This window comes from Cynara cardunculus (assembly GCF_001531365.2).
Source record: "Cynara cardunculus var. scolymus isolate 2C chromosome LG 1, CcrdV1, whole genome shotgun sequence".
In the NCBI taxonomy this organism is placed as follows: domain Eukaryota; kingdom Viridiplantae; phylum Streptophyta; class Magnoliopsida; order Asterales; family Asteraceae; genus Cynara; species Cynara cardunculus.
This window is the reverse complement of record NC_037528.1, coordinates 16,659,035-16,669,911: the sequence shown is the minus strand read 5'-3', so window position 1 is coordinate 16,669,911 and position 10,877 is coordinate 16,659,035. Positions and strand designations below refer to the sequence as shown.

The window sequence follows — 10,877 nt, the reverse complement described above, 5'->3', positions numbered from 1 at the left end:
ATTACATAACAAATTCAACATTTAGTATTAGCATACTTTAAGGAATTGGGGCTAAGGTGTCGTTTACCAAATGCTTACCTAGATAAGCCCTTACCAAGTCACAGTACCTCACCGGATGAAGATGGTAAGGACCAAGAATCTTACCCGGTAAGAACGAGACAAGACCAAGAGTCTTACCCGGTAAGTGAGAGCGACAACTCTTACTACAGTAAGCATTTACTGGATAAATTGTTGTATACAATGTCGTTTTGGTGGAATAAAATCTTACCCGGTAAGTATATGATAGTGTTAAATTTTACCGGTAAACACTTACTGGGTAAGTGTTTGGTAAAACGACTCCTAATGGAACACTGTGACTCGATGATACGTCGTTACTACACCTGTTCGAGATGTACACGTTAATGTTGTTGACATAAATGAGTTTAGTGTTTCACATGATAAAGAACAAAGTTTTAAAAATAAAGAGTACCTTATCCAAACTAACAGATAGCTTAATTCATACGTAGATTTAATTAATGTGGAAAAAACTTAAAATCCTCCAAGCTTAGCACATTAATTCAACAATTTCCTTTGACCACAATTTTTATCAATTGAATTATTATATATCACCATGAACTGCACAGAAGACTTGACATGAATGTTGAGTATATATAGGATCCATGATCTAATAAACCAACACCTAAGAACCAGGAGTAGGATCCATTATCATTTAGACTCCTTCCCCCCTCCAAAGAAAAAAAACTAACTTATACCATTAAGTTGAATAAAAATACTGAACAAAATTTACTCTAAATGCTAATTAGTTCCTCCGATTTAGCCTTGAACTCGGAGCACAAATGGCTTCCACCGACAACCGTTTCAATGTGTTTGGACATGGGTCTTCACCAAAATTGCTGTTTGCTATCGCAACCGCACATCTCTCTTTCCCTACGCATCTCTGTAAGCACACAAATTCCATTACTCATATACTGTAAATACTCGCACAAACTTCCCTCCTTTGGTGAAACATTTGACGTGTCCTTGGCAATCTGGACTCTTACCAGTTCTGGATACTATTAGGCTAACGACCCACATGCACAGGTGTACTAGTTGCAATAAAATCTAGTTTATAGGACGCCAATAATGTAAGAATGTATAGAGTTTTAAGTTATAGAAGTAAACAGTAAAATGTCTTATCTAAAAGTATCATTATATGCTTTTGAACGCTTTAACAAATTTTTTAGAACATTTTTAAAGCTTTTGAGAAGTGTCATATAACCATATTTTTTATAGGACAATTGTTTTTACGAGATATTTTTTTTAAGTAGTAGCTATAAAATTGCTAATACGATTTTTACTTTAAGAATGTCCTAAAAAACTTGTTAAAACGTCTTATAAACTTATTACAACACTTTTAAATAAAACACTTTATGATTTAGTCATATAAACTCAAGGACATGTTTTAGTAGCTGAATGAGACTCACAGTTTATTTGGTCAATTATACATGATTGTTTGGTCTTTGCTTGATTATATACAATGTGGCTTATTTAGTAAGCTTTTACATGGGCTTTATGTAGAAAGTCAAGTTTTTTTTTTCTAAATCTGTCATTCCAATTAAAAAAAACATGTTCATTAGGCCTATGAAAAAACCTTCCCAAACAAAAACCTTCATAATCCACACATTGATGGTTCTATCCATGCAATACTTCATAGAAAAACAACCCCCAAGTCCTGTAAAGTAGTCTATCATATGACACTTATACATCATTGACGTCCTATAAAACCAATTTTGTTTTAATGAATTCACCTTCACCCATCATCATGATGGCATGTGCTAGTACAAGCGTTTATGCATGCAGTATAAGCCCAAACCAGCAATATATAAAAAAAACAAAAAAGAAATTAGCTCAAATGACCATTTCTCATGTTCAAATTGGCCTTCTAACCATTTCTTGAGTTGATCCAAATGTTACTACATCCGTAATACCCAAGTCCGCAATAGGTAAAAGACAAAAAAAATGTCCAATTCAGCCAGTTTACTATAGCAATTGCAGACCTGGTCGTCACAATTGCATATTTGTGTTGAATCTTTGGTCTTTAGCTATTGTGGATTTGGATATTGCAGAAGTGGTAACATTTGGGTCAACCCGAAAGAGAAGTGGTTAAGAGGCCAATTTGAACGAGGAAATGGTCATTTAACTTAAAAGCATATCGAGTGGTACCTTGCTAACAACATCGTATGAGGCCGGAGCATGGCAAGTTCCTTGTTGGAAGGTGCCACAGCTTCCAAAAGGAGTACCAAAGCTTGCAAATTTGATTGAAGAAATCAACAAGCCAGGACTACATTGAAGGTGAATCTTTGGTCTACGAAGCGGCTGGGTTTCGTTATGCCAATTCGTGATATTTGTGTGATATTCAAACATATCACCACATACGCTTCTCATGGATCTCTTCACAAGTAAAATCCTCGTGGGATCTCCCCCGAGTTCTTCGAAAAGCACCAACAGATTGCCACTTGGTTTTAACCATGACCTAGGCACATGGTACCTGCAACATTACATCATTTTGATTAAGGGGCCGTTTACATAGGGAGGTTCCAATATATAGAAAAGAGAAAAAGACTATTTCTATTAGATGTTGGACCCCAATACCCGCTATTGGTATGTGGTATATGGTGTGTGTGTGTGCGCGCTTGTTCATGGCTTTACCATTGTTGGGTTGGTCTACCGCAGCCAGCTTGACACTTAGGGGGCCGATAAGTTCCGGTATAATGGCACCGTCGGCAATCACCGGTCGCGTGAGCCGTCCAATAACGACCGATACTTTGACCATTGATCCACACTTGACCCTTCCCCATGCTATGCATGTCCAGGGCCAACGGCTCGTCACCATCAGGTTCATCGAAGTAAGCCTGAAAATACTCGAAAACTATTAGCTTTGTTAATGAGCTCACCACAAACTCACCGGGCGGGTTCACCATACCTTGTGCCATGTCAACGGTTGCTTCTTTTGGGCGATAAGCGAACCCTGCACCCAAGCAACAGAAGACATTCTATTTGCAGATACAACGCCCAAGGCCTCCCCCTTCAAACCAACCTGTTTCAATTAAACATAAGCAAACCCATGAGGAACATCTCCGTGTTATAACTTGAACATACAACATAAAAAGGATCAATACGGCTATAGTGAACCTGGTAAGACCATTTTTTGTGGGTCAAGTCCAGTTTTCCCCTGTCAAGACCATACAGAACCACCGGACCTAGGACTCCGGTCTCCCAAGACTCGTAATGTCCCCCGATATTCTTCCAAAAACGAAACACGGATGTCAGAGTTGATCATGCATTGCGGAGTCATCATGTTAAAACGACAAGAAACTAACCGATAATCCCATGGCAACGCTAAGTAGCGCGATTTTGTTGCTTCCGAACCGGAGCCGAACCTTCTCCTTGTACTTGATTCTCCTATTTTCCCTTGTTCCAAAAGCCGAACCTTAAAAGATACAAGTAATATTCGTATATATTAGTTATGTTTCTTTTAACTTTCACTTAAAATAAGATTATTACTTAACTTTCACACTGGTTTTTTTGTATTTATAATAAAAATTGTGTCTTTTTATAGAATTATTTGATTCTTTTATCTTAGTTGTCTTTCTATCCAAAAAAACAATATATACCTGAAAGTTGTCCATTTATAAATACATGAAGAGCATGCCCAGTTGACTGCACCAAGAGTTTCGGATGCTGCCCACCACGTAAGAATGACTCAGTTGAGCCAATATCAACACTGTAAAAACACAAAACCACCTTGAGAAGAAATAAAAATTAAATAAATTTATATTAAATGAACTAATTACGTGATTAATAGGACAGGATGGGAACATGAGATTTTGGAACAGTAGATTTCTATTCAGTCCCATTATCTTACTTACCTAGTTATATACCAAAGGTAATCACTTGCATCTCTAGTGACATTTACTTGGTCCAAAAGACCAAATGTGGTGAAAGTCGCGCCTTGGTCACTAGATGTTAGATCTTCATTATATGTCTCCCATGAAACCATCGGCGAACCAGTTGGTAACATCGTCATTCTTGTTGATTGAACTCCGATCTACACAAGTTTAACAGACATTAAACAACAAAAGACACTAATATTGGTCAAAGAGGAATAGAACAGAACGTACTTTGGCAGTATTGAAGACGACACGGCTACAATCAGGTAGAATACTGATGGACCACGGAGGTAAGTTATGGTGCATCCTATTGAAATAGACTCGTGCAGCATTAGTTGTGTCATAGTTTGAGAGAAAAGCTGCACAGTGTCCAGTCGATATGGAATAGTAGATGTGAGCCTGGAGAGTGGTAGTCATTTAGTACAATTTTTTTTATCGAAAACTGAACCAAGATTCAGAGTTGAATTAAGATGAGAACCTGTTGATGGGTTCCTAAAGAGATGACAGTAGGATCTGCAGAAACTAAAGCCAGTTCGCATTGTTTGATTGCTTTGTGAAGCTCGGTTAAATGGCCGTATTTCGGTTGTCTGATCAAGCCTGTAAGCATCCACAATGTTAGAGCCTCACATCGGCTAGACGTGGATCATTTCTCCTACGTGGAACATCTTTTCCTTTCTCAAAAGAATCTTCTGGAGAGCAATCTAACATGGTTGTACATGTTCTTTCCATGAGTCCATGGATTCTTAACAAAGATAGAACGTAAGCTATAGCTCTTAAGTTTGAATCCTACTCATCATCAGGGTGTTTTAAAGGTTACCATATTCATCGAGTGGAGCATCATAGTCATAACTAGTAGTGATGAAAGGGCCTCCGGCAGAGCGACCAAAGTTCGTGCCTCCATGGTACTGTATTTCAACTTAACAGTTAGAAAAGATCGAAGTTCGTGCCTACATTGAATCATATAGTAAATTTCAAAACAAACACACAGGATCTTATAAGGACAAAAACAAACCATGTAGTAATTGATAAATGATCCGCCCTTTTGTATGAATCGCGCAACCGCAAATGCCAAATCTTGAACTGGCCTCTTGTGGACCACACCACCAAATTCCGTAAACCTGTAGAAGGAAAAAAGTTCAAGTTATATACATTTTGATCAAACCAAACCAAAAACGAACACAAGTATCCTACTCATAAGTAGAGTCTAAAAGTGGGATGTTCACAGGATTATCCTCTACCATGGATTAAAAAAATCGAGAAAAGTGGTATGAACAAAAAGACCCAAGAAAAAAAAGCAACAAAATTAATTGCATACCATCCAGTCCATGCCTCTGTCCAAATTTTAGGCTTGTAAGGCTTGTTGGGGGAGAAATAATCACAATAGAAACCATTGCATGTGTTTATCTGCCATAAAATACCAGTATTCATAAATAATACTCGGTTTATGTTCTTGAAAACATGACAAATAGATCAACTAATACAAAGGGTCGGTTCACACAATCCATACCCCAGGTAATACTACACCTGGGCTACCAAGCAGGCCCGACCCAGATAATTTGTCAAAGTAAGTATAGTAAATGAAATGGGTCAGGTTGGATGAGTGCTTACAATAGGATCCGGGGCATCATCTTGTTTACACATAATCCAAGGGACACCTGTACGTAATCCAACCGCCATATTTGCAGCCCAAGTCATGTAGTTATGTCCAACAGCTCCAAATTTCTTGTCTAGTGCCCCATACTCATTCTCTATCTGTTTCATACCACAGTAAATCACAATTTGCCATTTTGGTTCATGTAATAAATCAAATCCTCAATCATGCTCTAGTTCTTGCACATTTTGGTCTTTTAGTCCCGGAAAAGAATCAGCATTTATATATAACTTTTATTACATAAGATATAAGTCGGTCGTTACAAGGTTATTAATACGTAAATATGTATTTGAGAATTATTGCTGGGGTAAGAAGTGTTGTAGCATAAAAGTTTCTTATGCCAATTGTTGATTTTTAGTAAATTATAACAAGCTATAAATACCAAAATAAAAGCTTGAATTACAAATTTGCTCCTAGCAAACCATAGAAAGGTGGTTATACCTGAGAGAGTATAATTGGGCCTCCTTGGGATTCAAATAATTTTTCACCCTTCATCAACGTCACAATTTTCTCAGTGAACCCTTTCATAGCCCACTGCAAAATAAAAAGAACATTTATTTAAATTACTAAAATTATATCTTAGCATTAAATTAAATAAGTAAAGCAAATTGAGAAGTTTTGACCTTAAATGGCTCATTATCAGTTCTGAAACTAATGTTAGGAACATACTTCAGCCAAACTGGAAATCCCCTAAACAAAATGAACCTTTAAGTAATTTACAAGAAGTAAATAATACCAATAATTATCATATAAAATTAAGACAACCTGTCTTGAATAATTATTTAAAAAGTAAATTACGATCTTTGTCTTTGTGATTTATTGAAAAATACTATTTTCGTTCTTTTGGTTTTGAGATTGCGATTTCATTCCTATGGTTCGCAATTTATTTATTGCTTTTGTCCTTATGGTTTAAGATTTATTGTTTTTTGCATCTTTGTTGTTTATAGTTCCTTGTTATATTTGCCCCTCATACTTAAAGGTAAAAGTTAACTTTAAGGACTAAAAATAGAACGAGTTGCAATCATAGGAAGAAAACCATATTTCAAAATCACATAAACAAAATCTATTAATTTTTAATAATCCAACATAATTTACTCTTATATAAAATATACAACTTGGAGGTGGGATACCAATACAAAAGCCAAAAGGTATGTATGTGAAAACATTATTTGGTTACTTGTTGCAAATTTTTGTAAAATAAATGTTAATGTTTTTTTTCTTTGCAGTTTATCAACATAAATAATAAATAATGCCTTTCAAATTTATAGGAAATGACACTTGTTTTGGTTGTAGAGAAGAAAATGAAAATTATGCTAAATTTTACCAAAAAAAAATACACTGTAATTTTTTAATTCTAACATTAGATTTTCTTTTGTTATTCCGCATACAAGCTTAAATTATGATTTTCTTTAAACTAATAATCAATAATTTTATGCAACAAATAATTTTTTTATAACTCGAGACTCGTGCAATGCAACGATATTATATTTTGATTCTAATGTTTCATTTTATATTTTGAGTCTATCGATGTTATAATGCGATTTTATGTGGTTTTGAGAAAAAGAAAATGTTTTTATTTTTGAATAAAATATAAATTTGAAGATATTATAAAATTTTGAAAAAAATAAGCGATATTAGCATCAAATTAACTATCTAAAAGTTCCCGTTTTTATGTACTTTCTTTAATTTAATTTTTTATTATAATTTAATTGAAGTTTAAAAACATATTAATTTATTTTTGATTTAATAACATAATTTTTTAAGATAATAATTAAGTATTTTGTTAGAACTCAATAATTATCTTAATTATTTTAGATATTTTATAATTAAAATGAAATGTTTATCTGCAGTTAGTTATACGAATTCAAACATGAAGTTTTAATAAGTTGTACTTACGCATAATTTACTTGTAATCTTGAATTTTAAGTAATATACATAATAAACAGTACTTCATACATAAAAAATGATTTTTAAGAGTTTTTGTCAAATGCTGTATAATATAGTATTGATACAGTGTGATGTAAGATTTTATCGTAAACCTGAAAAATAAAAAATTAATTCAATTAATTTTTAAAAGGAAAATTCAAAATTAATGGAGTATCTTATTGTATGGTTTAAAAAACTTATCTTGTATCTTTTTGAAAAGAGAACACTTATCCAATATTTGAATATATCAGTTTGTTATGAGTTAGTTTATAGGATTCAAACCTGAATTTTTTTAAAATATATCTTATTTAAATTCTGAATTAAAAAAAAAAACTCTCAAGACTATAAGGTAATATATGATAATATAGTAAGAGTATACAATTTTTAGAAAAGGAAAAGGAAAAGGAAAAGGAAATTACCCGAAATTCCATTCAGCACAAACATAAGGCCCAATTCTGAGATGTGCATAAAGGCCTGCTTTTTGCACCGTCTTTAAGAACCTCACCAAATCGTATCTCCCTTCAAAATTATACTAAAAAAATTCCATATAAAACGATTGATTTATTAGTTAAAGAAAATAGAGGGGAATTTTATGGAGCATAAAAATTTACCATCTACATCAAATGTCATTAGAATAATAAAAAAATAACGTCCGTTACATATCATCAAACATACCATACGAGGAGATTACATAAATAATAAAGTTATTGTGTCTTTTCATATTTTAGGGATTTTATTTCGGTATTGCAATTTTTTTTTTTTTGAAAAACAGCATATTATAGGGGTGTTTGGATAAAAATCTTATACGAATGTTAAACCGGTAATAAGTAGTTTTTGAAGAAGTTAAACATTTTAAACTTATAATAAGTTGATAAGGATTTTTATAGAAAAAAATAAGTTGTTTCAAATAAGCAATCCCCAACATCTCCATGTATATTTAAAAAAATCAAACATAAAATTACAAAGTTGGAGAGAACTCGAAGCAACATAGTAAATACAAACTTTGACAATCAATACACTCCTAATAAATGTGTTTGACCAACCTCAAGATTTCCCACATATCTTTGATAAAATGAAAAATAAAATCTTCTTAAAAATTAAACGAAATCAAACGAATTTAACATATTTTATTAAAAAGGTAAAGATGATATTTCTATGAATACTTTCAAGATGATATTTCTATGAATACTTTTAATTCGTAGTTCAATTTTTAAAGTGATTAATAAAAATGCTATATATAAAAGAAATTATAATCTCCCAAGACAATTTATATTAAAGTTCATTTTTTCAAGATACTACGAAACTTCATTTGTGATGAACCGATGCCATTTATGGTCGTTCAGAAGATTAGTCAAAATATGTGTAAGGTGGTTCAAATATTGTGGATTCTTAAATATTCGAGTTTGAGTTAGAAATAAACGATTTACCATAAAATGTAATATAATAATATCAAATTATTTATGTGGTAATCTATGTATGGTTGGAAAGCATGTTAGTTGAATGACAAGGGAATGCATGTAGTATGTGTCTATGGTTTCTAACCTTCACCACCATATTTCTTTTATTTTTAATGAAATTACCAGTTCTAACTCATTGATTTGTCTCAAGGTTTGATAAAAACCACCAAAATCGCAAAAACTTCAAACACTTGTGTCTAAATTCGTGTTCCGCTAATGGTATTTCACATATGTGTGTATAATTATATATTACCGGTGGTTTTTAGGAAGAAAGGAAGAGAAAAGTACAATGCCAGGAGAAGGTTCATGAACATTCCAGAACACATAAGTTTCAATCACATCTAATCCTCCTTCTTTCGCCTTCATTATAACATCCTCCCACATCTGCAAATCAAAAACATAAACGCAACTTCATAAAAAAAACGTAAATCAACGAAATAGAAGCTAAATTGAAGGTAATTAGAGATTAGATCACCTCGGGAGTACTTCTGGGATAATGAATTGAACCAGATATCAGAATCCTTCTTCGGCCATTGATGAGTATGGCTTTGCCATCATACGTAACGCTGCAATGGATTTGTTGACAACACAATTGAACTGCAATCAATAACAGCAAAAGGCATTTGGAGATGGAGTTGATTTCCATGATTGATTAATTTACTGTGCAAAAATTGAAAAGCAGAATTGTGTATGTGAAGGAGAGTGGGGTGGTTGGGGAAGAACAAAGTGAGTGGGACGAAACCAGAAAAAGGGGGGAAATTGTTTTTCTGGATGGAGCAATCTTCTTGCTGAGATGTATAATTGTATAGTAATATATAGATATAGGCATATATATATATATATGATCACACATAGTCGGTGTGTATATGTGTGTTTTATTTTAAGAGATAGTGAGGCGGGGGAGTTTGGACTTTGGAGGTAACTTTTGAAATTTTATATTCGTTTATTGTAATTTAGAAATTCATAACAATATATGTTATATTATAAAATATTTGACAAGAATTTTTAAAAACCATTTTTATGCATAAAATACCGTATGTTGATGCATATTACTTAAAATTCAAGATTACAAGTAAATTATGCATAAGTACAACTTATTAAAGCTACATGTTTGAATTCATGTAACTAACTACGGATAAACATAATCAAATCGAGAATAAACATTTCATTTTAAAATATAAAATATATAAAATATAATTAAGATAATTACCGAGTTCTAACAGAATCATTATCTTTATAAAAATTTCATTGTCAATTCAAAAATAAATTACTTCGCTATTTGACCTAAATTAAATTATAATAAAAAAATAAATTATATAAAAAACAAGAACTTTTAAATAGTTAATTTGATATCAATATCGATATATTTAAAAAAAATTATGATGTCTTCAAATTTATTTTTATTCAAAAGTAAAAACATTATCTTTCTTAAAACTATATAAACCGATATATCAACAAAGACAAAAAATAAAACAAAACATTAAAATGAATATGCATCTCATTGCATTGCACGAGTACCTTCTAGTTATATTTAATATATAAATAAATACATTTACTCAAAAAAATATTTTATATGTAGAGTTTAATTTTTATTATTTAATAATGGTTTAAATAATCAGCTTTATTCTTGTAACAAAACTGCAAAAATAAAAATAAACGATACAAGATAGGTTTCGGATTCAATCTCGAACCCTCCCGTTAACCTCAATCATTAAGTGAGTCAAAAAATATCCTTTCATATTAGTGTCCTTATAATCAACCTTTTTTTTCCAAATATATTTAATTGCATTTCACAAGACATATTTTATTTTTTCACTACGTCTTTTTCGGTTGTTTTATATATTTGTTTTTTAGATATCTAGAATTTGTCAAAACTCAAACAAACTGATTATCTGATATAAAAGTTGTTATTTG

General features: G+C 32.2%; 1 protein-coding gene across 1 annotated transcript; it reads right to left on the bottom strand.

The window, feature by feature from the left end:
* Nucleotides 1-799: 799 nt before the first annotated feature.
* On the bottom strand, nucleotides 800-9,609 carry LOC112526711 (beta-galactosidase 3-like). The gene is made up of 19 exons (XM_025137107.1): nucleotides 9,439-9,609; nucleotides 9,252-9,347; nucleotides 7,926-8,038; nucleotides 6,204-6,270; nucleotides 6,022-6,114; nucleotides 5,538-5,681; nucleotides 5,245-5,333; nucleotides 4,942-5,047; nucleotides 4,747-4,834; nucleotides 4,408-4,526; nucleotides 4,161-4,328; nucleotides 3,909-4,087; nucleotides 3,654-3,763; nucleotides 3,360-3,469; nucleotides 3,172-3,282; nucleotides 2,963-3,076; nucleotides 2,689-2,891; nucleotides 2,203-2,527; nucleotides 800-937 (listed from the first exon to the last, which is right to left on the bottom strand). Exons 1-19 carry the CDS (start codon nucleotides 9,607-9,609, stop codon nucleotides 800-802), a joined length of 2,544 nt encoding a protein of 847 aa, XP_024992875.1.
* Between the last annotated feature and the right edge of the window lie 1,268 nt (nucleotides 9,610-10,877).

Coding starts and splice junctions, on each gene's coding strand:
- LOC112526711 (XM_025137107.1), bottom strand. CDS start 9,609: ATGGAAATCAACTCCATCTCCAAATGCCTTTTGCTGTTATTGATTGCA. Junction 5,682..6,021: donor GCCCAATTATACTCTCTCAG/GTATAACCACCT, acceptor GGTATGAAACAG/ATAGAGAATGAGTATGGGGC. Junction 4,329..4,407: donor CTTTAGGAACCCATCAACAG/GTTCTCATCTTA, acceptor ACCACTCTCCAG/GCTCACATCTACTATTCCAT.